Here is a 26,843-nt window from a genome sequence, read left to right as displayed (position 1 = left end):
GGACACCCGGGAGACCCCGCAGCTGCGGCAGCACCTGTTAGGAGCAGGTCCTTGAGCAGGACAGGCAGACTAGCAGCTCTTGTGGTGGAGGAATAACATTTATCTGTGGGGATAACAAAGTTCATATTAAACCGATTAAGGATATTAAATCCATTTCTAACAGTATGGTCATCTGACTCCGCTCAGGAAACAGAGCAGATAATCCCACCCCTCATTCACAGAGCTGCCCAGATGATCCCAGCCTGGCCTGGGGAGATGACTCAACGTGTCCATGCTGGCTATCACAAGGCCACGCTCAGCACATCGGTGACAAACGGGGCTTTACACCCGGCCTCACCTGCGTCTCATCCATCCAGGCTCCGGGAACAGGGTTCCGTGACCCCTCGGCCACCTGCTCCAGCGCTGGGCTGAGCCCACGTCCACACACGCTTGAGTCAGCGCAGATGGCAAACAAGCCTGGGCTGGAGCAGAGGTTCAGCTGGCGCCGCGGGCAGAGCCAGCAACGCAAACGCGATGCTCAGCATCTCAGAGCCGATGCCCAGCTCTGCCCAATGCTGGCAGAGAAAAGCCAACCCAAATTCCCAGCTCTTCCCTGCATATTCCCTCCAGTCCGAGCTCCCAAGCCACCCCGTACCCCTACCAAACGGCCCAAGGCAGCTGCCCCATGGAGCGTTACGGAAATAATTCAATGCTGAGGAACACAAACCGGAGGTTTGATCTAATCCCACCAGAGCGGGCATCTCCAGAGCCTGCGACGGCAGATCCGCCCACGCAGCCCTTCCCCACGCAGGCGGAGCCCTGGGAGATGGCTCTTGCCACACGGTGTATCGCGAGCAGCTGAAGGAAGAATTTGTGCTCTACCAACCCAAACCCTTCCCAGGAGGAACCGTCTTGATTGCATTCGCCAGGAGAATTCCAAATGCCCTGGAAAAGGCTCTCCCGGTTTGGCCCAGAGCGGCACTTCGGGAAGCGCAGTGACACAGACGGTGCTCGCGTCCTCCAGGAATCCTCCAGGAACAACGCTGCGGAGACCGATGGACGCAGCACAAGGAATGTGCAGCTCAGCAACTCGGATTTAAATGTGGGACCGGCTCCCACTGCCAAACTACAGTGTAAACCCCCGGGAATTCAGCTTTAACTAGGACAGGCTCATCTGTTGCAAACTTGATGAGATCATTCCCAAGTTCCTGTTTGACAGGTGCCAGCTCCTTCTGCACCTGCTGCTGTGCACAGAGATCAGCCTCCACCGAGCTGGGAACATCTGCTCAGCTCCCCCAGAAGCTGCAGCAAAGGTGACTGGAAGAAGGAACCAGCTCTGGAGATCCTGCCCTGTGCCCAGAGCAGGGAACCTGGGCCAGGTGGAAACAGAGAGCAAGAAAACCGCGCTGGTTAATAGGGAGGGGAACCCACAATAATCTTGCAACTTTATTTCCATATAAAAGGAAAAAAAAAAAATAACCCTCTCCACAATAAAGGCAGTAAGAGCTCACTCAGCTCCGGAGCTGCACTCCTGGCCAAGCTGGAGGAGCGCAGGGGATTTCTGTCCCCGAGAACGCCAAGTTTGCATGCCAGGAGGATCGGCTCAACCATTCCGAGGATAATGCTGCGTCTCTGGTAGGAATTAGCACTTGGCATGGGTGGATGCCTCCAGCAGCCTTGCCCCGGGGCGCAGCCCTTTCCAGGCTGAGCTGGGGAAGCATGGGAACCCGGCGCGATGAGGCCACATGAAGAGGATCTGATGCAGCCGACGGCCTTTGGCCATCACTTACACACCTGCCTCATCCTGAAATAAAAATGACTCGGCTCGTTCGGTTCAAGGCCACCCAGGACTAAAGCGCTTCCTCGCCGTACAGGTGGCAGCGCGGCGGCTCCCCCTCACCAGCTGGTTTGCAGGCCGGCGGCAAAGGCAAGCGGCTGTCCTCCTCCGAGGTCTCCGCACCCCCGCTGTCCCCCGCAGTCCCTGCAGCGCGGCTGGCAGCCTCCAGCTTCCTTCTCTTCTTCACGTGGTGCAGGTGGGATTTGGATCGTGTGTGAGCTGGGGGAAGAGGCGAAGGGAGCATTTAATTCTGGGGAATTTGGGGAAGGGAACACCCAAGCCGATCGATCCCCTGTGCAGTGCAGAGCACCCTCCCTTCCCACCCTGCCGCACAACTCATCCCAGCGGGTAAGTGACCTCCCAAGCCCTGTCCGGGCCATTTCTCACGCCAAACTATCAGGGCTCAGAGAGGGACAACCCTTCCAAGCCTTCTGACCCCAGGAAGGACGGGGAGAGGGAAAAATTCCGGTCCTGTAGAAGATTCCAGATTGTCAGGACCCAACCTCCCCAGCAAGTCTGCTCCCAACCAAGACACGATGCCTGGGAGGAAGGAAAAGTGTTACCCAAGAGGCAGCACAGCGCAGGATGCGGGTGAGGTTGTGCAACTCCCCAGCACCCCGTGGAGCGCTGCCAGGATCATTTGTAGGCGGGATGCCCGCACCGCAGCACTGGGGATATCCTGTACAGCCACAGAGCGGCTGCAGACGGAGCCTGGAGCATAATTATGCTTTTGCATAACTCCAGGGCAAGGCCCCCAGCTACGAGGGCACTTCTGCAGGAATCAAGATGGGAACAGAGGCATAATCCCAGGGTTGCAACTTGTATTGACAGCGGGGTAGCAGGAGCTGCATTTCTGTTTGAAATCACAGTTAAGGACAGCAAAACCTCCCGTATCAGTGGTATTATCTAAGTAGAAGACGCTTTATCTAACCAAACCAATGTACCATCTTAGCAGGGTGGTTTTGCTATTTCTAAGAGATCAGAGCAGCAATTAAAGCAGCAAACTTTTCAGGCAGGGCCTTAATTAAACGAGGGTATGTGTTCACTGAATCAAGGCCCTCAGGCGTTTTCCAGTCATCCTTTTCTGCCAAAGGATGAAATTACACGCAAAGCTGCTGCTTTATCACAACGCTGTAGGGTCACCCTCTGCTTGAAATAAAGTCTCACCTCTTACAATTTGTTGCAAGCAACACCAGAGCTTACAGGGGCTGGAAAAAGTGCCGATCGCTGCTGCTGTCTGGGCAGGTGTGCTCTTTTAAGTCCACACAAGTTGTAAAATTAGATAAAATTTTAAAACCTTCCAGAGCCAGTGGGGTACTGGGAAGCAGTTCCCAGAAATATCTGTAACTTGACTTAAGAAAACAGACCAGATTGCAGATCGACTCAGCTCCCACTACTGTTTTCACTTCCCTTCGAGCTTTTACATTTTGCAGTTACAAGTAACACCCAGGTTTTGGACCATTTTTCTCCCATCCCGTGGAGATCTGAGGCAAACTCAGCTGGATGCAGAGAACAACAGCTGGTCTCGGTTGAGAAAGGTATTATCATCTATCAGAATCTGGGATGAAATCCCTAGAGGATGTGTAGTTGCAGCTGTAGTGTTTGGGGGGATCTTGAGGAGTTCTCACGCGGTCACAAAACTTGCTGGACCTGGAAGGATGGCACGGGCCCCAACAGCTTTCAGAGTGCTCTAGTTCTGGAGTAGGTAAAGCTCCTTCAAAGCACCTCCGAGCTGAGACTGGCTAAAATAACAATCAGACTGACAAACCGATCTCACTGCAATGAGCTTCCCATTCCGAGCCAGCTTCCATCTTTGCTCTCAGCAGCACCCCGCTCAACAGGAATAAGCGACTCATTCAAATCCGACAACCAACAACCTGGGAAATTTATCTTTGTATTGTGTCTGCATATACTGCATTTGGGTGACACATGGAGATTTACCAGTTTCATTTCCGCAGCCAGTTTCTCCACTACTTTTTGTTTCTGGTTCTCAGCGTGAGCCTCCCAGCACAGATAAATTCACTGAGTTAATCTGATTCCAGCTGAGCTCTTTTAAAGTAAGTCCATTGGAAATAGAAAATCCCTTTCTATTACCATTACAGCTAGGAATACTTTTGAAAAAAACCCAACACATAAATAGGAGATATTGGAGCAGAACTGAGCTATTAAAAACATTTTTAAACTTTCGTTTTACACAACAAAATTTGAGAAGAAACAAATTTGTTCTGTGCTTTTTGACAAAGTATTTGAAGCGCTGCAAAGGACTGGCAGCCCCAAACACAGACAGATCTGCGGCTCGTTGCTACGTATAGATCCCCGCGTCTGGCGTGCCGGCGGAGAGCGGCAGTGTTTACCGGGTGCCGAGGAAGGGGAGGAAGCCCGACAGATGGCTGCTGTGGCACAGCTCCTGCACCCCCTCTGGGCTTGCAAATGGCTGCTTTCATACACGGGCTGTAAACAATCCTTGAAAGCCCAAGATCATGTGCCGAGGGTCACCCGGCCAAGGAAGCTGCTCCGCTTCGGAGAACTGCCTCACTCCATCCCTCCCACTGCACTCCCTGCACCCCCTCCCAGGTCCTCTCCTCTCCCCCCTGCCAGATCCTACCTGTCCACTCCCTGTCCCCGATGATGACTCTCTTGCAGAGCTCACACACGCGATGACTCCGTTTGTTCTCATTTACATCATACTCCATCTTCACAGGTTCCGCTGGGGGGTCACGTCCCTGTAGATTAAATAACGTCTCCAATTGGTTTCTGCTATGAGAAATTGCTTGCCTTTGTTCGCTTTGGTTGAGTTTGGAACGTGAACCTGCCATACCCAGCCACTAAGGTTAGCAGGACAGACGCTGCAGTTTTATCATGCAAGACAAGTACTGGGCATTAGGAGAAATTTTCAGCGTAGACAACTCTCCGCCACTGCAAGGAAAGCCCAAGGCTGGACATGTAAGCAGAGAGCCCTGCCCGTGGGAGACACTAAGTGCCAAGTTATGGGGCCCGCGGGCTGCTGAGCAATCGGCTTCTCAGCCACGGCTCGTGTGTTAACTCCAGTTGCCCAGTACCTGGATGAAGCTCTCCACAATCTCCAGAGCAGGTTTCAGCACATCCTCCTCCCACCGCAAGACATCAGACACCTCCAAGCCATACACCGGGGGCACGTTGGGCCCGGGACCTACGGAGACACAGAAGGGCAGGTCACTGCCAGAACCCCCCCAGCACCGCGTCCCAGCACCCACGGGGCTATGCTGTGACCAGGGGGATCTGCTTTTTGCTGCCTAGCTGTCCTTTAGCACTCAGAAATGGCACCAGCTTTTCCAGCACCAAAATATCCAAAGATCTCAGCTTGGGGGGGGGGGGGGGGGCAGCCTCACAATACAGCAAGAACACGTAAGAACTCAAGCAAGCACCTTCACGGTTGTCTGCCTTCAGGGAACAGCGTTACGAAATCCAAGCACCCCAACAGCCCGTCACAACAACAAACACTTCCATCACAGCCGTGGTCCACAGGAGGCTGCAGCAGATCAAAAAGCGAGATCCAGGCACAAAGCCATCACACAAAGCCTACAAGGAGATGCAGGCATGGAGTCTGGATGAGGAATCCGCACGTGCAGGTTCCCACTCAGAGCTGGAATCGCTGGGGCGGCTGCAGAGCCCATGGCAGGAGATGCTATTTTATAATGCCTCGACCTGATGAGGCACAGTTCCAAAATGACCCCTTCGGCCTCCCCCAGCCTGGCACGAGGGCACGGGGGGCTCGCTGCAGCCCGGCCAGGGTGAACCAGCTGCAATCAGAGCGTGCCCGCTCCCCCCAGCAGCACGGCCGCCCTGCCGCGGCTCACCTGCCCGCAGGCAGCGGGCACACGGCCCCGCTCGGACAAAGCCACCAAAGGCTGCCGCGTGCCAGTCTGCAGCAGGTGCTGCTTTTTATCGCCCCAACCACAAACAAGCTCCCGACAGGGCCGATCTGAAGCACACCTGCCACCAGAAAGGTGAGCCACAACCCCCCAGCACACGGCTCCAGGAAAGCTCTTGCACCTCGTTCAAAGCCTGTCTTTTGAGTCAAGTTTCTCCCTGCTTTTTTTTTTTTTATTATTATTATTATTTTTTATTGTTGTTTTGCCCCTACCAAGCACCTTTCAACAAGTGCCCGGCTCCCAGCTGCTGCTGCTGGCCCTGCTCCAGGGCCGGGGCTGGGATGGGGAAGTCCTGCTGGCTCCCTGCCACCCTGGTGAGCACGGCCCAGGCTAAGAGCAGCCAGCGGGCTCCTGCTCCTAATGTGGAGGGCAGCTGTCAACTGGGCTTTTCGCCCTGCGCCGGGAGCATATGTGGGTACGTGGGGAGAGGGATCGTGCTGGGCACCCCCTCCCGGAGCCCCTCGGGAGCCGTCAGCAGGACAGGCTGCAGGGATGCTGTAGCTATCATCATCTACTGCTGCCCAGCACGGGGCTGAGCCTTTGCAGTTTTGTTCTGTTGGGGGATCAGCCATCCTGATGGCACTTCTGTGGGGAGGGGAAGATGTTCCCAGGCAGCCAGGGGTCCAGGGGACACAGGAGCTAGCTTCCCGAGCCTCTGGGCAGAGAGGCTGTGGGCAAGATAAACACAGGCAGTGCTGGGCAGGCTGTCTCAGAAGGGCCGAGCGGCTGCTTTGCAACCCAAACATGCGGCAGGAATCGGGGCAGAGCCTCCTGGATGGACTGGGACACGAGGTGCCTGTGGCTCCTGGAGGGATCTGGCCAGGGGCCAGGCACCTACAAAGCCAGGGCAGCCTAGGCCAGCAGGAAGAATCCAGGCAGGATCGTCTGATCCCTGCCAGATTCCTGGCTCCCCCAGCACACACTGCCCCCCAGCAGCGGAGCCACCTCTCTCCTCTCTTGAGCTGGGAGCAGGGGACGCGCTGAGAAGGGACGAGAAGAGATGCAAGAACAGGGATGGCGAGGTATGGCAAGAATAGAGGACTTACGTCTCAGGAAGCGGTTTCGGACCCATTTGTTCTGCCTCCGGGCGTATCTCTTGGTCACCTGCTTCAGGGCCTGGATCCCTTTGAAAGAGAGGGATTAAAAAAACCCCACAGGTTAGCGCGACACCGCAAGCTCAGCTCAGAGCTGAGTGGGAAGAGGCTGTCGGCTCCAGTGGGGCGAAATCACGCAAGACAGAAGTTTGTGCTGGATGGTACCAAGCTCGCCTAAGAGAAGTCTTTCTACTGACAGCCTGAAGGTCTCCAAGCCAGCAGTGAGAAGTGAGCATCATGGCCAAGAGACCGAGCCCTGCCAGACAGCACAGGGTCAGCGGCAGTGCGGAAGAGCTGGACAAGGTGTCCCAAAACCTCCACCCTGAAGCTTTTAGCAGGTAGGACAATCTGTGCAAGGGCTGCAGCACTGCTCTCGTAATGCCTAACCGAATGCTTCCCTGCCCAAACGGAGCCCAGGACTGCTTGTCCTACCCAGAGGGGGGCCAGAGGACAGTTTACCGCTGTACAACCTTTCAGTATTTAGTACCAGACTTATCGTATCCCTCCAAAATCGTCTCCTGGGCAGACACAATAAGCCCCTGCTGCACCAGACTTGTTTTCAAGGCTTTTATCGTTTCTGTGGTTTCCTCAGCCTCCACCTCTGCTTTGCACTGAACCCTCCTCGACACAGATCGACTCTGCCTGGGACCTTCGCCTTGCTGAGAAGCAGAGCAGCTCCCTCTAACAACAACCCGCTAGTCCAGACACTCCAGAACAAAATATGCCATCAGAGTGCATCACTATTGACTCATGCCGTGACCTGCTAGATCCCCAGATTCCTTCCCACCATAATACTGCTGAATCAGATCTGAGTTCCGCTTTGTTCCTTCTTTCTAGCCCTGTTCTCCACAGCATTCGCACCCCAGCTGGGATTCCACCACCCAGGGCACTGGTGGACCAGCTCTAGATCCCAAGTCATACTATGCCCAGTACACCTTGCAAGGAGACCTGGGGGAAGGGAGGGAGGAATTGCTCTGAGTGGGCTCAGAGAAGCAATCCAGGCACTGGGAAAGGAGTCCCTGCCCCTCTGGGCTGGCAGAAGCGGAAAATGCAGACAGAAAGGTGCAGCTCAACCCCAACAAGACCTGCCCCAAGGTTTTAGCTTGGTCCAGACCATCACGCAGCGTCACCTGGGGCTGCGTGGGGCTGAGGGACGCAGGGCATGCAGGGTGCTCCTCTCACCTTTTTGCAGCAGCAAGGCACTCGTCTCGGGTGAGCAACTCCCCTCGCTGATGAGATACTCGTGGAACTCCTTGAAGCCAATGGACTGGAAGATGCCGTGCTGGTAATCCTGCCTGGAGAACAAGACGAGAGGCAGGGGTCAAGGCCATCTCCTTCAGAACAGCAGGAGACCTCAACCCTCCCCAGAACAGCTGAGGTCCCTGCGTCTCACCCTGCAGGGACCTCCGCAGGTGACACAAGCACATGGCCTCAGGGGACAAGCCAAGCCAGGCACACACGGGAACACACGCCAGTGCCCTCAGTGCCACCTCATGTCAGCTTTGTCGTGTGAAGGCTCAGGCAGCACCAAGTAAATTTTATTGAATGGACATGTCACCACTTGGCAGCTATGGTCCGGGCAAAACTAATTCAACAGAGACTCTGCTGCTTGACCAACCCTGGTCTCAGGGTTCTGGCAGGGAAGGCCAGGAAGTGCTGGAGGATCCGGCTGGCTCAGACCCCTCCGCTGGCGCTGACGGTGCCCCCCCAGAGGCAGGCATCCCTCCTGCCTGCCGGCCCTGCCGCAGCAGCAGCAGCAGCGGTACACTGGAGGTGCTGCGGGCAGGGCTGGGCCCTCGCACGGGTCTGTAGGCGGGAGTGGGAGCAGGAAGGGAGCTGGCTTAGCACCCACCGGTTCGCAGCCACCTTCTCTCGGTTGTAGTGCTGGTGGAAGTCCCGCAGCTCCTCCAGCAGCCCTGCAGCCAGCATGTCATCCACCCGCTTCTCCAGCCGCTGGTCCAGAGCTGGGAGGAGGAGAGCAGGACACGCTCAGCCGCTCGGAGCTGTGCCCTCGGGAGGCCCACAGCTGGACAATGTGCAGGACACGGGCGGCACTGCCAGCCTCCCCGCCCACCTAAGGAAGGCAGAGCCCACCAGGCCAGGGGAGCAAGTCCTCTGTCACACCCACTGATTCCAAAGGAATTGCTGCCTTCTTCAGGGGTGAGGCTGGGGCAGCAGCAGGGAGGCAGCCCTAACCTTGCATCACCGTACCCAGCCAGCCAGGAGCCCACTCTCACCTGCCTGGTCTGCATGGAGCCACAGGATGCAGGAATGTGGGTATTTCAGGGGCCCACCTAAGGGCCCTCCACCTTCCTCCTCCTGCTGCTGGTGCAAGATTTCACTATGGGGGATCCCCGTCTCTTCAAACACTTGGAGGCTCCTGTAAGCAGAGACAGACAGAGCTCAGAGGCTGGGTGAGGATGAGCTTTTCCATTTCCCCAGCAGCCCTGGGGGCTCCAGCAAAGGGAACCGCAGACACTTGCTGAGATCCAACCCTCTCATGTAGGGGGGAGGGCAGGTTTCTGCCCCCTCCCGTGCCCAGCATCCCAAGCACACCCAGGTCCTGGGGGTGCAACGCAATGCAGAGCACAGTGACGGCACCCAAGGAGCCCAGAGCACAGCCACCCACTCCTGCCTGGCACTGGGACAAGCCCTGCAGGGGACGGGGTTCTGGCTCCAGCCCTGCCCTTTCCAGCCAGGCAGTGCTGCAGGGAAGGGGCCAGCGCTGATGCTGCGAAGCGTTACCACCAGCTCAGCCCAGCCCAGCCAGGGAGGTGGAGAAAGCTGCATGGGGTGCCCAACCCTCTGTCCCCCTGCACCGTGCGAATGGGGTGGGCGGTGTTCTGCTCCCCCGGGGCCAGGGCTCGGCTGGGATGGGCCCACCAAAGCAGCAAGCCTGGTCTTGCTGCCGTGCTGTTCCCACAGAGCTCAGCTATGTTACTCAGCCAGCACGGCAGCTTACTCTTTAAATAGCTCCAGATAAATCCTGCTGCTGGGGCACTGCAGCGGGAGCAACCCTGGTGCACACAAGCCAGGAGCAATGCGCTGTCCTGGACCCCAAAGGCAGTTCAAACTGGAGGTTGTACGGCCAAAGGTCTCAGATCCCAGAGGGCTCCCCAACACCAGTGCTCCAAGCTCCCCACGCACCTTGCTAAGAGGCCAGGAGCACCCGCCTGGGATGGGAGAGCCCTTCTTGCCACATTCCCAGGCACACAATTCCCTCAGGAAGGGGCGCCAGGCCTTGGCACCTCCTGCCCCTGGCATGCTGAGCTCACCTGGCCACTTTGCGCTTGTCGTGGGGGTGCAGCTTGGCTGCCATCTCTGGGTCTACCTGGCTCAGGCGGCGATGGAGCTCAACGCTGTCCAGCTGCTCCAGCTCCACTTTCCGGTCGGTGAGGGGCCCGGGGGCTGTGCTGGCTTTCTCCTGTGGGGTACAAGGCAGCCCTGGATCAAGCCACTCATCCACATGCAAGGCCAGCACAAGCAAGAAGATCCCCCAGACCCAAGGGGTGAATGAGGAGGCTTCTGGTTCTCCTTGCCACACTCTACCAGGGGGAACACCATGCCTGGTCACTGGAAGCCTGCCCCCTGAACAAGGGGCTCACCCTTTCCCAGGGGGATACACAGAGCCCCGACGGTACCTTAGTGTTGATAAGGACCTTCCAGAGCAGGGACTCGATGTAGTAGTTGGTTCCTCCCACAACAATCGGGATCTTGTCTCTGGCAAAGATATCTTCAATGTGTCATCGTCAAGGAGCGTAAACAGGAATGCACAGGAGGGTGGGAGGGCTGTGGGGAGCAGCAGCCTGGGGCCCAGACGCTGCTCTCCCAGCCCCACGGAGCTGGTGAGGCTGCAGGACAAGGTTATATATAGGTGTCCTTCATCTCTCACTATCCTCTGCTACCTGTCTCAGCTACCACCAAAACTCAGGGACACCCAGGGACCGCCAGGCAGGGCAACAGCCAGCTCAGCGCTGCTGCAGTGCAGCAGAGATCTGCCCAACCAGCCCTGAGCATTAGCTGGGTAAAAGAAGGTCTAAGCCCCTCTTGCTAGCAGTATTCTCTGAAAACCGGGGTTAGTTGCAATGTGAAGAGCCCAAGATCCCTCTTGCAGGCCTGGCTGTGGAGGGGGGAAGTCTGTATCTGCTCGGCCAGGCAGGCTGCAGCGTGAAGGATATCAGAGCCACAGCTTTGTCTCTGAAATCCACCACTGTGTAGTTAGAGACAAGGGGATCCACAAAGCTGATCATGTGGTGTCTGCACAGACGCTGCTCCTGGGGAGAAACCTTGTTCGTGATGATGTCCAAGCCCTTGTACACCTGGGGGAGAGAAGAGCCTGTCGTTCATGTCTGTGTCCCAAGAAATCCCCACCGACTGCTGCTGCTCCCACCACGCACAGTCCCTGCCTGTCCCAATCACCCTCCAAGCCCTTGCTGGTCTCTGGAGAAGCAGGCAGCCCAGGCAGGGCCACACACCCCCCGTTCAGGTGCAGCAGCAGGAATCTCACCAAAGCCTGCTCCTGCCAGGGCCAAACTGCCTCTCTCTGGTGTTTGTTCCTGCCCATGGGAGACGAACTGAGTCTGATCGCTCATGACTGCTTTCCTGGGCTGATATAACCCTGCAGCTCGGGATGGAAAGGCTGATCGAGCGATCAGAGAGCAGTGTCAGAGCCCGCTCAGCGGAACCAGCCAAGGCTGGCTCAGAAGCACAGAGCTCCAAAACAATGAGGGTAGCTGCCTCCAAGCTGCCACCTCCTCATCTAAAAGCTCAGGTGTGCCTCTCTCCAAACACACGTCTCCAGTACAGCACCGAGTTCTGTTTAGGAACAAGAAGTGCTGCTTCCCGTAACACGCAAAGATCTCTGGGTGCAATATAAAACTTCATGAAGCCTCCTAGACACACACAAACTGTCTCAGCTCATGCACACCTTGAAAGCCTGGTGTACTGCCCACTGCCTGTTATCGAGCCAACTTAGATGCAGAGGGGAGCAAAACTCATCGGCGCAGGTCACTGACCCCAGACACTGTCCTGCACCAAGGTGCCCAGAGACAGTGGTGAGCACAACCAGCAGCATCTCGCTGCTTCCAGGTGTGTCTTCAGTCTCCAGTTTGGGATATACAACCTGGGAGAGCACAGCTGAGAGATGCTGGTCCTCAGCTAGACAGCTAAAAGCAGAGCAAGAAAGAAAAGCCACCCAAACCAACCCCTCAGGAGCATTCTTGGTAAAGAGCCAAGGCAAACTGCAATTCCAGCAGCGAGCATCTGAGCCACAGCCCGAATCCACCCTCCAGGCTGCATAAAGCAACAGCCACAGCCCAGCCCGCAGACCCAGGCAGTGCAAGTATCAGAGCTGCCCCAGCCTGGCACCCCATCCCCACGGCTCGGCTGGGTCCCGTGAGCAGAGCCCTTTCAGATGAGAGCATCTCTTGCCCAGGAGAAGCGAGGAAGGCTCCTCACGCTGCTCACCATGGCATGCAAACACAACTCCCCTCGGCACAGGGTGCCCCTGTGCTCTGGGCATGCCTGCCAATGGGTGTTGCAAGGCTCCAGAGAGCTGCAAAGGGATCAGAGCGGGGACCGGCACCCCGAGCATGCCGCCTTTCTGCCCAGCCCAGCTCTGCGCCATGCCCAGGACTGAGCACCCTTCATGCCAGGCGGTGGCTAAGGCTCTGCTTTGTGCTGCAGTCACAGGGAGGAGGTGTTTAACTCTCAGCACCTTCCTGCTTGGAGCAGTCTCCCAGCTTGGGATGAACCGGGCTGATGGGAGAAAGGACTGGAAATGGCTGTACTCACTTCCCCCTCCATCACCCAGAAACCACCCCAGCCAGAGGGCCAGACTTCCAGAAACAAATTTCCCCTTAATCCCCTCTGAGAAGCTGCCAAGCCTCCAGCTGCAGCACGGCCTCCACCGGGCCCCAGACAGAAGGACAAGGTGACACAGAGGTGACCCACAGGCAAAAGGCACGGAGCGGCAGCAAGGGACGATCCGAGGTTAGTGGAGCAGGGAAGCCCGATCCCTGCCTGGAGCAGTCATGCGAGCTGCTGGGGCAGCTGAACCGGCTGCGGCTCGGCAGGCACTCCCCATCTTGCTCAACTTGGTGCTCCGAGGGCAAGGGCCAGCTCCTGCTCCTGCTCCGGTCCCTCAGCGGGGAGAAAAGCTCGCCTGGGGGCAGGAAGCCAGGCAGGAGCGGGAGGGCAACCAAATGCTTTTCCTTTCTGCCCTGCAGAAACCCAGCTGGCTCCAGGGAACGAGAGCAGACAAGAGAGACCCAAGAGGGAGTTCTCTGCCAACGTGCCCTGTGGCTGGCTGCAGCCTATCGATCCCCATCCGTCAGCCAAGCCCGGGCTGCGCAGCACCATTCAACCCAGGTCTCCAGTCTGGCGCTGGAAAACCTTTGGATTTGGTGAGCTTTGGCTCAGTGCCTTCTCTCTCCCAGCAAGGGCCAGGCCAGTCCAGCCCTCCCAGCTCCTCCAACTCCCACTCGTCTGTCTGAAATCCCAGTCAGTACAGAGGGAGGCTCGGAGGCAGCCGGGAGCTCCCAGTGTCCTGCGCCAGCAGAGCCAGGATTTACAGTTCAGGCTCCAATCCCCCAAGGTTCTCCTGGAGATTAACCACCAAGAGCCTCCCCAAATATCTGGCAACAAGAGGAGGAATGCGGCGTCAGTGTGTGGGCTGGCAGGAAACAAAGGCGGCCTTTTACACACACCCAGCAAAGCCCGGAGAAGGTTTCCACCAGCTGGCTGTCGGCAGGGCCTTGCACCGAGACGTCCTCCTGACACTCATTTCTATTTTCAGCAAGCGGCTCAGATAAGCCTTTGTTGCTTTCTAAGGCCCCAGAACAGATTAGCGGCAGCCCGGAGCAGCAGGCCTCTGAGACGGCAAATACAAGCTGCGGACTAAAGATGCTTAGCCTTGACGGCATCCTCCCACCTCTGCTGCTGAAACCCCCGGGCAGGTCACCCCACAGCGCACAGCACGGTGCTGGCAGGTCAGCACCGTCGCCCTTTTGAAAGGGTGGGGAAACTGAGGCAGAGCCACAAGCACCAGCGATCCTCAGGATCCCGTGAGGAGCCTCAGCCCACAGCCTGGCTCTCCCAAACCCTGGCTCTGCCACCAGTTTCATGCACAATCCCAAACTCCGTCCCTTTGTCACCATCTGCACTAGAGGGGGAAAGGCACTGTCCTTGCCCTGAGCGCAGTGTAGAAGGTGACATGATGCCTGTGTCACCTACAGCCAGGAAGAGAGTGAAGATTTCACGGGAGCCAAGGGATGTCCCAGCTGGAGAGGGGCATGGAGGAGCCAAACCAAGCCAGGGGTGCAAGGAGAGCACGATACGCTCCCCGCCCTGATCCCTGCCAAGAGAAGGGTGTCAGCAAAGGCTCTTTAATACGTCCTGACTTGACATATTAACTGGCAAATGTCCCCAGTGTGCTACAACAGCCTCCAGAGAAGGATTGCATCTCCACTTCCAAGGGTGACATCCAGAAGGGACAGTGGGATCAGGAGCGGACGGGGCCCTCCAGCAGGCTGGCACCAGCATCGCTGGATGCTCACTGCTCAGCCAGGAACTAAGAAACGGGACTGGCTTCACCTCACCTGGCTTTCCCAGGGAATGACTTACTCCTAAAGGAAACTCACTGGGATGACAAATGGCAACAGAAAGGCCAAAAAGAAAGATTAAGAGGCCATCAGATTAACCAGAGCTCCTGAGCTGCACGCAGGCAGCAGCTAAGTCTGTAATTTGACCATAGTGACCCACAGTCATGACAAAAATGCTCTGGAGATAGAGGGGTGCCTGTGTGTGGGAACAGGTGGGCTCGGGGCTCCCCGGCCCCTTCCCGAGCCTGGCTCCAGCTCCAGCAGCTGCCCAAAACACTGCCAGCATTTGTCAGAGCTCCACGGAGCTCGCGCAGGGCGCAGCGATGAATGGACAGAGGGGGCCGAGGGCGACATGGCCGCTGGCAGCTGTCAGTCGAGAATGAGCAATGGGATTTTTAAAACCCAGCGACTCTTCCACAAGGACACCAGAGCCAGCTCTGCGTGGCAGAGGGATATGCGGCGGGGAGACAATATTCCATGGGAACAAAGCCAGAAAGAAAGCAGACCCAGTTGGCTGGCTGCAGCCGCCTAAGCGGGGCACGGGGGTTAGTGGAGCATGGTGGGGGAGGCGCAGACACGCACTGCTTGAGGCTGTGCCTTCAGGCGGCCGGAGCTGCGGAGAGGCAGGGCTCCCCCGCCTCGCCGCCCCGAGAGGCCACGCTGAAAGCACGCTGCGTTATGGGATAAAAGTAGCAGAGCTACTCAGCTCGCTCCACAGTCACGCTAGAATGAGATTAAAAGGAAAGGAGGACAAGAGCCACTCGAGCCCAGATGCCATTGGGCGCCTGCAGCCAGAGTCCTCCCAGCGCCTGCATTCCCATAGTGGGACCTGAAACAACCAGAGCACAAAATACACGCTTCAAAACATCCACCAGCATGAAACAAGAATTCACAGCACGCCAGTCGGCTCCAGCTACGTCTGCAGAGCTTGGGATGCAGCAGGAGCCTCGTGATCGCAGGAGTGCTGAAGTTAATAGCTGCTTCCCTGATATTAAAGCCTGCTAGGCTGGTGGTCACTGCGACATCCAAGAATCTCAGCATTTACGGTACACAAACGTGCACGAATAACCAAACAAAAGCTCTAAGGCTTGTCTGGATCAGGAAGGTCAGCACTAGTAAAACCACACCAGCAGAGCTCGGCTCAGAGACATTTCTGATGCAGACACTAGAGCAGAGTAACCCGCCTTGGAAACTTAACAGCAGCCACCTAAAAGCCACCCCATCCCAGCCTGGGTTTGCAGAGAAAAGCAGCCCGCAGGCAGTCCCACCGGGCTCAGGGAGAGCAAGACGGACCTTCATTAAGGACTCCCAACACCAGCAATGCTTGACGGTTCACAACGGCTCGGCTGGGCAGCTGGGAGGGCAGCTGCCCACAACCAGGCAGCCTTGGACAAAGCTTCTGCGTATCACATGAACGTTTTGTCCCCGCAGGGTTTTGTCAATTCAGCTCCGATCTCAAACACTCTTTCTCCAAGAGCTTAAGGAAAACATTCCATAAAACTACAGCTTTCTGATTGCTTGCTCCAAATGCAGGAGAGGGAGTTTTTAAAATTTAGGTCTGTAGGATACAAAGTGACCAGCATTGGCCATCTAGTGAAGGAAACAAGGAGGTGGCCGTAGGACAGCAAGAGTCGATCTCTGAGCAGCACAAAGGGCAAGGGATGTTGTTGGCAGAAAACACCTTTTTAAAAAGCGCAATAAATACGTTAAATGTTAACCTTGATGGAAAGTTCAGGCACTAGAGAAACAAAACAGTGGAAGTGTTGATTTAGGAAAGGAAAACATTTTGCTGAACAATAACAAAATACCTGTGGCAGCTGAAATCTACATCTTGTGGCAAAGCTCTGGTAGCTGAACACAATTAGGACTGAAAAAACGAGACTCAGTTCCTCAGCATGTACTGAGCCTGGCTGTACAACTGATATATTCCATGCTGCCACTTGCAGTAAGAGACAAGACCACAGAGTCTGTCACTGGCAAGCAGCAAATATAATTTTTAATATTCTTTCCCGTATCTCGTTGATGTCCCTTTGCTGGTGACCAGGGAGAGGAGCACTCAGCTCCAGCTGCCATGTCACAGCCTCACTTACACTGTGCCCACAAACAGGCTGGGGAAGGCTGCTGTCCCCCCTGCCCTCCCAGTTGGGACACCCCCCTCCAGCTGCCATTTCTTAGGCAGGACCCACAGCACGTCCCCATGGTCCATGTCGGCAGTTCTGCATCTGCGGGGGCAACCCCTGGGTATCGCTTACTATCGATCAACTCCAGCTGCTGTGTTGCCTTGGTCAACTGCTCCTTACACCTCCGCGTAGCTTTATTGTGGGTTAAAATTAAAACACTCTTTGGTTTCCTTTGAAAAGCTGAATGTATTGTGGGGGGTCTGAACAAACCCAGCCCTACAGTTCTGGTGGTACCGCCTCGTTCGGGGCTAACAAGCCAGGCCAGCAGGCTTCCCCCGGCCGGGGGGCAGCTGTGACACTGCTCACCCCAAAACCAGCAACTGGCCGTGGGGACAGGGCGGTGGGCGCACACCGAGCGGGCAGGATCCATCCCCGCGGTGCTGCCCACAGGCAGCCGGCCACGGGCCCCGGGGTCCCCAGGCAGGCCCAGCTGCAGCCCCGGGGGCTGGGCCCCTCTGGGACGGGCCGAGGCTGGTACCAGGCCGGGTGCCCTTGCAACACCCTCAGCCAGGCCAGGGCCCCGCCGGGGATGCCGGGCCCAGCTCCGGCCTTCACAGGCCCCACTCCGGCCTCCCTCCATCCCCGGGCCCAGCTCCAGGTTCCTCGGGGCCTGCTCCGGCCTTCCCCGGGCCCGGCTCCGGCCTTCCTCCATCCCTGAGCCCGGCTCCGGCCTTCCCCGGGCCCCGCCCCGGCCTTACTCCGTCCCCGGGCCCCGCTCGGGCCTTCCTCGGCCCCCAGGCCCGGCTCCGGCCTTCCTCGGCCCCCAGGCCCGGCTCCGGCCTTCCTCCATCCCTGGGCCCGGCTCCGGCCTTCCTCGGGCCCGCTCCGGCCTTCCTCCGTCCCCGGGCCCGGCACCGGCCTTCCCCAGGCCCCGGGCCCGGCTCCAGCTTCCCTTAGGCCCAGCTCCGGCCTTCCCCGGGCCCGGCTCCGGCCTTCCGCGGCCCCCGGGCCCGGCCGCGCCGCCTCCCGGTGCCGGGCCTGCCCCGGGCCCCCCGCAGGCCACCGCGGCGGCCAGGCCCGGCCGTACCTGCATGGAGTCGGCGCTGACGATCTCCCCGCCGAGGCGCAGCCCGAGCTGCAGCGCCAGCGCCGACTTGCCGGTGCCGGTGGCGCCCAGGATCACCACCAGCGGCCGCGGCGGCGGCGCCCGGCCCCGGCACAGCGCGGCCGCCATGGCCCGGCCCGGCCCGGCGGCTGCCATGGGGACGGGCGGGCGGGACGGGGGCGGGACGGGGCCGGGGCTGCGGACGGGGCCACCCGCGGGGAGGCCGGGGCCGGGCCCAGCGCCCCGGGTCCGTCTGCCAGGCGGGGGGGGGTCCCGCCTTCGGCCCGGGGCCTTCCCCTTGCCCCCGGCCCCGCTCCCCGGCCCCGGCCCTGCCCTGACCAGCCCCGCGCCCCCGGCCCCTCTTGCCCCCCCCCCCCCGCCCCCCCAGGGCCTCACACCCGGCCCGTGCCCAGGAGTGGGGTTCAGCCCCGTGGTACCTTTTTTTTTTTTTTTTTGGAGGGGGGGGGTAGGATGGGATGAGAAAGACGCTGTTGCCATAGCAACGGGGCAGGAGGCTGAGGGGGGCAGTTGCCATAGCAACAGAGAGGCGCGCGTTGCCGTGGCAACGGCAGCCTCCATGGAGGCTCGTCCTCCCCATCGCCACGGCAACACGGGGAGATGGGGAGCGGGCGACTGTCTCCGTGGCGACAGAGGGGAGGCGAGGCAGGGAGACGGTTGCCATGGCGACAGCGGGAGGAGGGTACCTCAGCCTTGCCGCTTTCCCTGGCAACACACATCTTTTGCCATAGCAACAGGGAGCGGGAGGCTGCGGACCGGGGAGGGGTGCGGGCAGCCAGCCCCCCCCTCGGAGGGGAAGGGATTATCACCGCCTCGGGAAATTGTCCTAAAAATTTGCCAGCCCAGGCGTGAAGGCAGCCCCGTGCCCGCGGCACCCCCGGGCCGGCGCAGGCTGCCCCCCAAACCCGGCGCGGGCAGGAGCAAAGCTACGGTGGGTGGGAGAGCAGCAGTGGGGTGGGGGGGTATGGCAGCAGAGGCAAGGGGGGCAGTGGCCAGGAGCAGGGTGCGAGCAGGGCGACGCGCATGAAAAAAATAACTGTCAGGGCTGGGAACGCTGGATTGTGATGGTTACAGCCGGCACTTGCGAATCGCAGCACTGAATGAGCAAGGAGGAAAAGCCCTGCTATTTTATTCGCTTAATAGCGCTGTCAGCCTGTTTTCCTCGTCCTTACCGTGGCAATGTGAGAGGAGACATCTGCTTTAGTAACCAGGGAACTTTCAAGTATATATATATATTTATGTATGCAGGCTTTAAGCAGGAGAACTCGAAGGTGTGTGCAAAACTGCAACTGTTTCCCGGTTTGATTTGAGACCAACTTACATTTTCCACTGGTGAGGGTCTCAGCTCTGGCCACAGATCTGCAACATCATTTCCAAGAAAGAAAAATAATGTTTTAAACATCCTATGTGCCTTCAGCACGAGAAAGAAAAAGCACACCTTACTAAAAACCTTATCGGGAGGGTCACCTTGAGCTGAAAAAGGACACCAGTCTGCCAGTGTCGGTGCACATACAACAAAAATAAACATCTGAGGGATTGGTACATCTGGGCTTTGTTTGCTGCGCACGGGCGAGGTGTCGGATTTAGGCCACCCTGCTCCATGTGTAAGCTGTGGTTCCTGCGAGCAGCTCTTAATACAGCTCAAAAGCACTTTGACATGGCGTGATGCAACATGCAGAAAGTATGAAATGTTGCTGGAACCCCAGGGAACAGGTATTTAAGAGCTTCCGTGCAGAACTGTTGCTTTTTAAGGCTGCCTTCCCCCAGGTGATTGAGTCTCCTGCAGCAGCAGCAGCTCTTTTCTGACTTCTCAGCGGTAAGAGGATCCCGTGTCCCTCCTGCATTTAGAGCAAGACTTTTGCTGCCAGTAGGAGGGAAACCCAAACGCATTGAGTTTGGGGACAGCAGGGAGGAGGCACGCAGATATATATAATTTCACCCACTTGGCAGATCTGGGTATATGAAGTTCTCTGATGCCCCTTGAAGTGAGCAGATTGCATTCCCCCTCCCTATAGGGTTACTGCCAACCACAGCCCCATCCCCTGACCCACAGGGCAGCAATCGCCCTACACCAACTGCCCTGAGTCCCATTAGGGGGGTTTATAATTACACCAAAGCCTTCTCTGAGCCCAGCGTGGGCTTTCTGCCCCTCCTTGCCAATAAAATCACTTAAAAGGACGAAAAATAATCCAGGGGATTCATTTCTCTGGCTGCACCACCGTAACCGCTTCTGTTTCAATCGCTGGGAGAAAGTCAGGACAAAGAGCCCAGTCTTGCTGGCAGCAAGGCAGCCAAGCCCCGCTGCAAAAAATACATTTTTGTGTTGGGGACACCCCAAAACACAGCAGCCAGGCCAGCCCCCCACCCTCCCCCGGAGCATCATGGCACAATGCATGGAAACCCACAGCCGCCTGCATGGAAAAAGCCAACCCAGGCTGTTGCAAACTTATTTATTTATGAAGTGTGAGGTAATGAAGAAAGTGCTAAATCCGACCACAGTGTTAACTCTAACTGTTCTCAGCAGGTCAGTGGGGAACCCAAGGGTGCCATCCTGTGGGGCCACCCCTGCCAGCACCCCAGGAGGGGACAGGGGGCTCTGTCACCCACACACCCCACTGCAGGCTGGGCAGCAGGAAGCCTTGAAGGCAGCACAACCCCCCCCCCCATGCACCCAATCTGCCCCCTCCAGCCATGCTCCCTGCAAAGCCCAAAGCTTTGCTGGGGAATTTTAAGCAGCTGCTGGTGAGGGGGGCACTCACAAGAGTGGGAAAGGGGGTCACAAGGGTGGGAAAGGGGAAAAAAAAAATCCCCCGTTATTGCATATGGGTGGTTTGGAGAGCTGCAAGGGGGGAACTGGCCTCCGCAAGGACTCAGCTCAAGGGTCCGGCAGCCCCTTCCTGATCTCCCTAAAGTGCAGCAGGACTGAACCCTCCCCTGCAGCAGGACCCCCCCCTCCAAAAGAAAGTTTTTATATATATATAAAAAAGCAAACTCTTTACCAATACTTCTCAAAAAGTGGTACAAAAATACAGTATAAAAACACAGTATAAGACTCGCAGTTACAGCAGCAGGTTCTAGAACATAAAATTCAAAGACAAGCTACTGCGTGAAGTGGTAAGAAAGTGAGGTACGGTCCAGCCGAGCAAGGGGATCGCCCACGGAGTGTTGTTAACCCTGGGGAGAGGCATCCTGCTGTCACCATCTCCGTGGGGATCCATCCAGAGATGAGCCCCATGCTGGGCTCTCGGTGTCTGCCTCCACGAGCCAAAGCAGACCACGGTCGCTTGGGATTTTTAGGGCGAGATGAACGCCCAGGGCAGCTCTGAGTGATGCTGGTGGTGGCAAACAGCAGAAAGGGCTGCAGGGGCTGCCGGGGAGGGGGAATAGAGCCTGTAAATTGAAGCAGTCACTTGAGAAAGCTTCATGGAGGGACACACACAAGGGAAATCTTGCAACACCCAGTGCCAAGAAGCCAACCCCACGCAGGCAATGCCGTAAAGGGGGGACCCCCCTCTGTGGCCCCCATTCCTGCAGCCAGGAACTGCACCGCAGCCACCCCACAGACACCCCACAGCACCCCATGTGCTCCAGCCCCCTGGGGCCAACAGTTCAACAAACAACCGGAAAAAAAAATTTAAAAAATGTGCAAATTGAGAGGGAGCCAGGGGGGTCGTGGGGACCAGGGTGGGGGCACATGGGGTGCTAGTGCCCCTTGAGGTGAGCAATCCGTTTGAGTAGCTGGGTCTGCCGCAGCCGAAGCTGCCGCTTCTCAGCCGCCATCCTCCTCTCGGTACTGATGAGTGACTGCAGGTACTCGGAGGATTTGCTCAGAATCACCACTTTGGGTGTCTTGGGGCAGCTGGCGAGCCCGGGCACCTGGTCCCGCAGGGCCAGGAAGCGCGAGCGCAGGTCGTTGCGCCGCTTGCGCTCCAGATAGTTGTGGTTTTTCCTCTTGGCCACGTCCTCACTGTCAGAGCCAGGGCTGCTGCCAGCTTTTGGCAAGCTGGGCTCAGGCAGCGTGATGGCAGGGGCTGGCTCCACGGTGCTCAGTGGCTCATCCTTGTCCTGCTGGGGTGGCTCTGGTGGGGGACACGCATCTGGTGGCGAGCGAGCAGCATAGTTGTGCTGCTGCTGGTGGACGGAGATGTGGAAGCGTTTCATACAGGGGTCCAACGGGTCGGCGCGCAGCGTGATGGTGACCGGCTTCCTCAGGCTGAGCGATTGTCTCTTCTCCACTGTCACCACATCGATCTCTTCACCTTCTGCACAATGGACATGGCAAAAAAAAAAAAAAAAAAAATCCCATCAGTTGGGAGCCCCCCAGGTCACCCCTCTTCACCCTGCAGGGGCTCCCTACAGCCCCTGAACAATGTCCCCACTGCCATCCCACAAAAATCTGCTCATGCACCCCAAAGCCACTACGCAACCTCCAGAAGGGATGACACTATTTAAGTGCTCTTCCAACACCATCACACTGGAAGGAGCTTTCCCTCTACATTCACGTGCCCAGTTCCCCAAAATTGGATGGGGCTTCACTTCTGCCTCGCTTTGGTACCACGAGCAACATGTGTCCAACAAAGGATCATCAAGCAAGGAACACCAAAGCCCACCTGCCCGCAGGGACAGGAGGAGCAGGATGGTGGGGACCTGGGGCAGCTGAACTCCAGAGCTCATCCTGGTCGGGCGCTTTCTTGGTCCATTGAAATTGTAAATGAGGGACATGGGGGCAGAGCTGCCTATTGTTCCCCTTGGCTGCAGCTTCCCACTTCGGTGACTTGTTACTTTTCACAAGTGATAAACCCCATTCAGGCCAGGCTTCCTGGGGCCAGAGGGGACAATCCACCCCACCCCACCCCCCCCACGGTGCTGGGAGGGAGGGAGAGGTGAAGGGGTCCCTCCAACAGGCTCAGTGAACCTCAAAGGCATCCCAAGCCCAGCTGCCAGCGTGGGGGAGGTTATCAGAGCTGGGAACAGCAAAACCTAAATAACGCATAACTGAACCCAAACCACCCCGCCCGTTGGCATTGCAGGTGCCCCATGCCAGCAGCGGGAAGCTGGTCCCTGGGGACAGAGTGGTGACCGGGCCCCACACACCTGCGCTCCCTTTAGGGATGCGCTGACACCTTTTTCTTAGGTTTTTGGGGAAAACACAGCTGCTCACTACAGGTCCCCCAAGATGCTCAACCCCCCCCCAGCAGCACCACCGGCCCACACCCCTCCTGTGCCAGGGCCACTGGTGGCCGCAGGGGCTGGGCTCCAGGGCACCGTCCTGCTTGTGGCCCCCGACACCGCCCCCCCCCCCCGCCTCTGGGGGGGCTCTGCCCCATAAGCCCAAGCCACCCTGCTACTGGAGCTACTGGGGGGGCGCTCACTCCCCCACCCAGGCCGCGCTCATCAGTGTCACAACGCACCCGGTCTCAGCCACGTGTATATACACACGCGCGCGCGCACCCCCCCCCCCCCCCCCCCCCCGCGCCGCTCATTAATAAAAGTCGGCACGCGGGGCCCCGCCCTCCCCAGCCGCCCATTGGCTGCCTGGCGGGGCCAGCCGGCTACCGCACCACTCCATTGGCCCCCGGCCCCGTCCATCAGCGCGGCTCCTCTCATTGTTTGCAATCTGTTGCTTTTTGTTCGGCTCCCACGTGGCGCGGCCGGATCCGGACCGGGACCCCCCGGCACCGGGACCCCCGCCGCCCCCCCCCCCCAAATTTGGGTTAAGCCTCTTAACGCTCGTGACCCGCTTACCGTCCCCCGGGCTCCTAATGGCATTAAATCCCCGTCCCGCGCCGTGACTCACCGGCGCGGGTCGCTGCCACCGGCAGATTTATTAACGGGGTCACGGCATCGCGTCAGCGCCTCCCACGGCAGCCGAGACCCCCCCGCTTCCGTGGGAGCGGGGGAAACAGCGCACGACCCTCGCGGGGGCCGCGAGTGGCTTTGGGGACACCCAGATGGTTTATTTTTTATTTAATTAGGGGCTGAAAATAGGTGGCCGCGGCCCGAGATGCGGGGGGTGGCACCTCCTTGGCTGGTGGGTTTCGGGGGTAGCAACTTCGCAGCCGGACCCTCCGTGTAAATACGACACCCCCCCCTTCCCACGCGAGACAAGCAGGCGCGCCCCGAGGGTGGGCTGAGACGTGCCCCAGCTGATGGGGGCTGCTGCTGCCCGGGCCACCGGGCTACCGCCGCTGCTCGCCAGCCTCCCGGCCCCGGGAGACTGTTTGCCTTGTGTCCCGAGGGAATCCCGTCGCGGGTGGGCCCTGTGAACGTGGGGGGGAGCAGCCGAGGTTCGGGGCCGGCAGCCGAGCGCGCTGCAACTCACAAACCCCAAACTTCCCACGTCGAGCTGCAAACTCGCCCCTCGCCCACCTGCCCGCGACGCTCCCGTGGGGCCGGGCCGAGCGAGAGGGACCCCCAGAGCCCCACGCAGCGGCCGGGGGGCTGCCCCACGCACCCTCCCGCGAGCCGCAGGGGCTTCCCGAGCAGAAGCCCCTCGGGCAGGGGAGCAGGGGACCCCCCGCTTTGTTCATGGGGTCGGGACCGGGGCTCGCTTGGAGCCGCAACAAAGGGCGGGAGGCGCCCGACACGCACATGTGCGGACACGCGTGTCCCCCACGCGTGGGCTGGGGCGCGAGGGGCCGGGGGCTGCCCGCAGCGCGGCCGAGCGCCTCGATCCCTTACCAGAATCGCTTTGGCCCTCGGATCCCGAGGATGCGGGGATCTTGCTCTCGGCCAGCGGGCAAAGGAAGACGGCGGCGGGATCCACGCACTCGCTCACCGAGCTGCTGAACCCCAGATCCTGCGCGAAGGAGGGTTTGTGGGGGGTGGCCCTCTGCGTGCCCGTGGAAAGTTTCTCTGTCATCGCCTTCTCCAGCCTCTCCCGGGCTGAAAACCCGCTCCACATGCAATCCTTGAGGATGAAAGCGCTCAGATTCCCGAAGATCTCCCCCGTCCCTATGAGATACTCCGGCTCTTCCCCGGCCAGGCAGTAGCGGGAGAGCCAGCCGGAGCGCTCCTCCGCCCCGGGGGTCCCCAGGGGGGACAGAGGGGGCGTGGGGACCAACTCGAACTTCTTCCAGATGTCCTCACTGGGGGCCGTGGAGCGGTGGAAATCCTCCTGGGCGTCGTGGTCGTAGAAGTAGTGCTGGTACGAGTCAAACTCCATCTCTGCATTGGGGAGGGGGGGGCCGGCGGAGCCTAGAGGGGGGCCAGAAAGAAAAGAGGGCATCCCCCGCCCGATCTGCAGTTCCGCTCAGGAAAGGGGCACCCCCAGCCCCATGGATGAAGAGGGGCAGCCCCCCACCCCCGGTGCACCCACCTGGCGGGGCGCTGCGGGGCGCGGCGGCACCAGCCACCGAGCCGGGACGGCGGGTGCATTGTTCCCCCCCCGCTCTTATAGCCTGTCTGCGGCGCGCGGCCCCGCCCGCCCGCCAATCGCCGTGCTCTGATTTGCATAGAGGGCGGGAACCTGCACTAATCCCCGCCCTCGAGGGGACACGGTGTGAGGCATACCGCGGCACCCCCAGCCCCAGGGTTGCCCGGTCCTGCTAACGGGGCTGCTAACGGGGCTGTTAGCCAGTGGCCACCCCGCGCGTCGCGCTGGGGGACCCTCGCTGCGCCCCGCCAGCCCCCGATGCCGTCCTTAGCCCATCAGAAAGGTCAGGGCTTGTGGTTCCCCCCTCTGCCAGCGCCAAGGAGCAGGGGCTCCTGCAGGGAGATTTTTGGCCACTAGCCACCAGCCTGGGGACGTCTGGCTGAGAGCGATGGCAAAGCAACCTGGAAAAGCGGGGACAAATCACAGGGAGGCATTGCGGGCTGCCAGACGCCACCCCTGAGTGCCCTTTCCCCCCCACCCCCCACCTGGCTGTCCCCCCACTGCCCGCTGGGCTCCTGGGCTCACTCCGGGGCATTGCCACCTCCCTCCGCTGCAGCCACCCGTTGCTGCTGCGTGGCCGTTCCCTGCGGGCACAGGCAGTTTCAGCCCCAGGGAAGCAGTGGGGTCACTTAGCGTTTGTGCCCTGCGCAGGGTGCCACCTCGGGTGCCACCCAGAGGCACCACCACACCCCTCCCAAAGCCCTCACAGGCCCAGCTGGGAGCTTTGCCCCTCTGGAAGCCACCAAGTCCAGCAAAGAGGTGGCTAAAATCAGGAGGGGCCATGGGAATGCCAGAAAAGCAGCGCTGGGGGACATGGCACTTCACTCTGCACGCCAGGGACACGGGCTGCAGATGGAGGAAGCACGGGGGCTGCAGTGCTGCCCCTCCCCAGGGGCTGGGAGCTGCCGGGGAAGCCAGGAGCAATGGGCCGGAGGGAAGCCAGGGATGGCCTGGGATGCAGCAGAGCTGTTCGCGCACACACACAGCTCCCACCACCAGCCCCATCACTGCTGCTCAAACTCAGCTGTGCCCGTGTGGCACCCAGCACATCCAGCCTTGGGGTGCGGAGAGACATGCTGTGTCCTCAGGGACCTGGGCAAGCCCAGCAGGATGCTGCATCTCCCCATGCCAAGGTCCTTCTAGGAAGGGCAAGAAATGCTGTGAAAACACGGTGAGGCTTTCACTTTATACACTAAAGACTGTGGTGTCATTACGCACACACGTGCTGTTACAAAGTTCACCTGGGACCAGCAGATTCCCCGCAGCAGCGTGCGCTAACCCACCCCAGCCCCCTCCTCTCGCCCCTCAGTGCAGTTCGGGCCACAGGATCTGCCCTGGCTGGAGGCGCTGGGAGCTGGGGGTGCTGGGCACTGGGTCCCCCAGCTGCAGCACCAGCCCTGCAGGGAGCCAACTGCCCCAGTCCAGCAAGCAGCATAGACCAGTACAGCCCAGTGCAGCCCAGCCCTGGACTATTGTGTATGGGGTTTCATGGACCAATACAGCCCCGTACGGCTCAGCAAAGCATAGCCCAGCACAGCCCAGTGCAGCCCAGCTCTGCACAGTCCTGTGTGGTGCTTCACGGACCAGCACAGCCCAATACAGCCCAGTACAGCCCAGCACAGCCCAGCACAGCCCAGTACAGCTCAGCAAAGCATGGCCCAGCACAGCCCAGTGCAGCCCAGCTCTGCACAGTCCTGTGAGGTGCTTCATGGACCAGCACAGCCCAGTACAGCTCAGCAAAGCACAGCCCAGTGCAGCCCAGCTCTGCACAGTCCTGTGTGGTGCTTCATGGACCAGCACAGC

The 26,843-nt window shown here is 59.1% G+C and overlaps 2 protein-coding genes across 2 annotated transcripts; both read right to left on the bottom strand.

Moving 5' to 3' along the window:
• Positions 1–1,410: 1,410 nt before the first annotated feature.
• Positions 1,411–17,829, bottom strand: TRIT1 (tRNA isopentenyltransferase 1). Its single transcript, XM_055704185.1, has 11 exons — positions 17,630–17,829; positions 11,000–11,140; positions 10,463–10,561; positions 10,097–10,245; positions 9,059–9,201; positions 8,674–8,785; positions 8,004–8,116; positions 6,774–6,851; positions 4,876–4,985; positions 4,422–4,539; positions 1,411–2,035 (listed from the first exon to the last, which is right to left on the bottom strand). The coding sequence occupies exons 1-11, from the start codon at positions 17,801–17,803 to the stop codon at positions 1,830–1,832; spliced, it is 1,443 nt and encodes a 480-aa protein (XP_055560160.1). The 5' UTR covers positions 17,804–17,829; the 3' UTR covers positions 1,411–1,829.
• Positions 17,830–20,101: 2,272 nt separating this feature from the next.
• Positions 20,102–25,023, bottom strand: MYCL (MYCL proto-oncogene, bHLH transcription factor). The gene is made up of 2 exons (XM_027813303.2): positions 24,347–25,023; positions 20,102–21,927 (listed from the first exon to the last, which is right to left on the bottom strand). Exons 1-2 carry the CDS (start codon positions 24,891–24,893, stop codon positions 21,368–21,370), a joined length of 1,107 nt encoding a protein of 368 aa, XP_027669104.2. The 5' UTR covers positions 24,894–25,023; the 3' UTR covers positions 20,102–21,367.
• Between the last annotated feature and the right edge of the window lie 1,820 nt (positions 25,024–26,843).

The sequence above is a fragment of the Falco cherrug genome, chromosome 3, assembly GCF_023634085.1.
Source record: "Falco cherrug isolate bFalChe1 chromosome 3, bFalChe1.pri, whole genome shotgun sequence".
Taxonomy (NCBI): domain Eukaryota; kingdom Metazoa; phylum Chordata; class Aves; order Falconiformes; family Falconidae; genus Falco; species Falco cherrug.
The sequence above is the reverse complement of the archived record's forward strand: the minus strand, read 5'-3'. Positions and strand labels throughout refer to the sequence as shown.

Bases quoted from the DNA above. Each gene is read 5' to 3' on its own strand.
- MYCL (XM_027813303.2), bottom strand. From the start codon at position 24,893: ATGCCCTCTTTTCTTTCTGGCCCCCCTCTAGGCTCCGCCGGCCCCCCC. The intron at 21,928-24,346 runs GTAAGGGATCGA...TCCATTGTGCAG, and splicing joins CGAGGGCCAAAGCGATTCTG to AAGGTGAAGAGATCGATGTG.
- TRIT1 (XM_055704185.1), bottom strand. From the start codon at position 17,803: ATGGCAGCCGCCGGGCCGGGCCGGGCCATGGCGGCCGCGCTGTGCCGG. The intron at 6,852-8,003 runs GTGAGAGGAGCA...TCTCTTTCAAAG, and splicing joins TGCCTTGCTGCTGCAAAAAG to GGATCCAGGCCCTGAAGCAG. The intron at 2,036-4,421 runs GTAGGATCTGGC...CTCTTCCCCCAG, and splicing joins CGGGGACAGGGAGTGGACAG to CTCACACACGATCCAAATCC.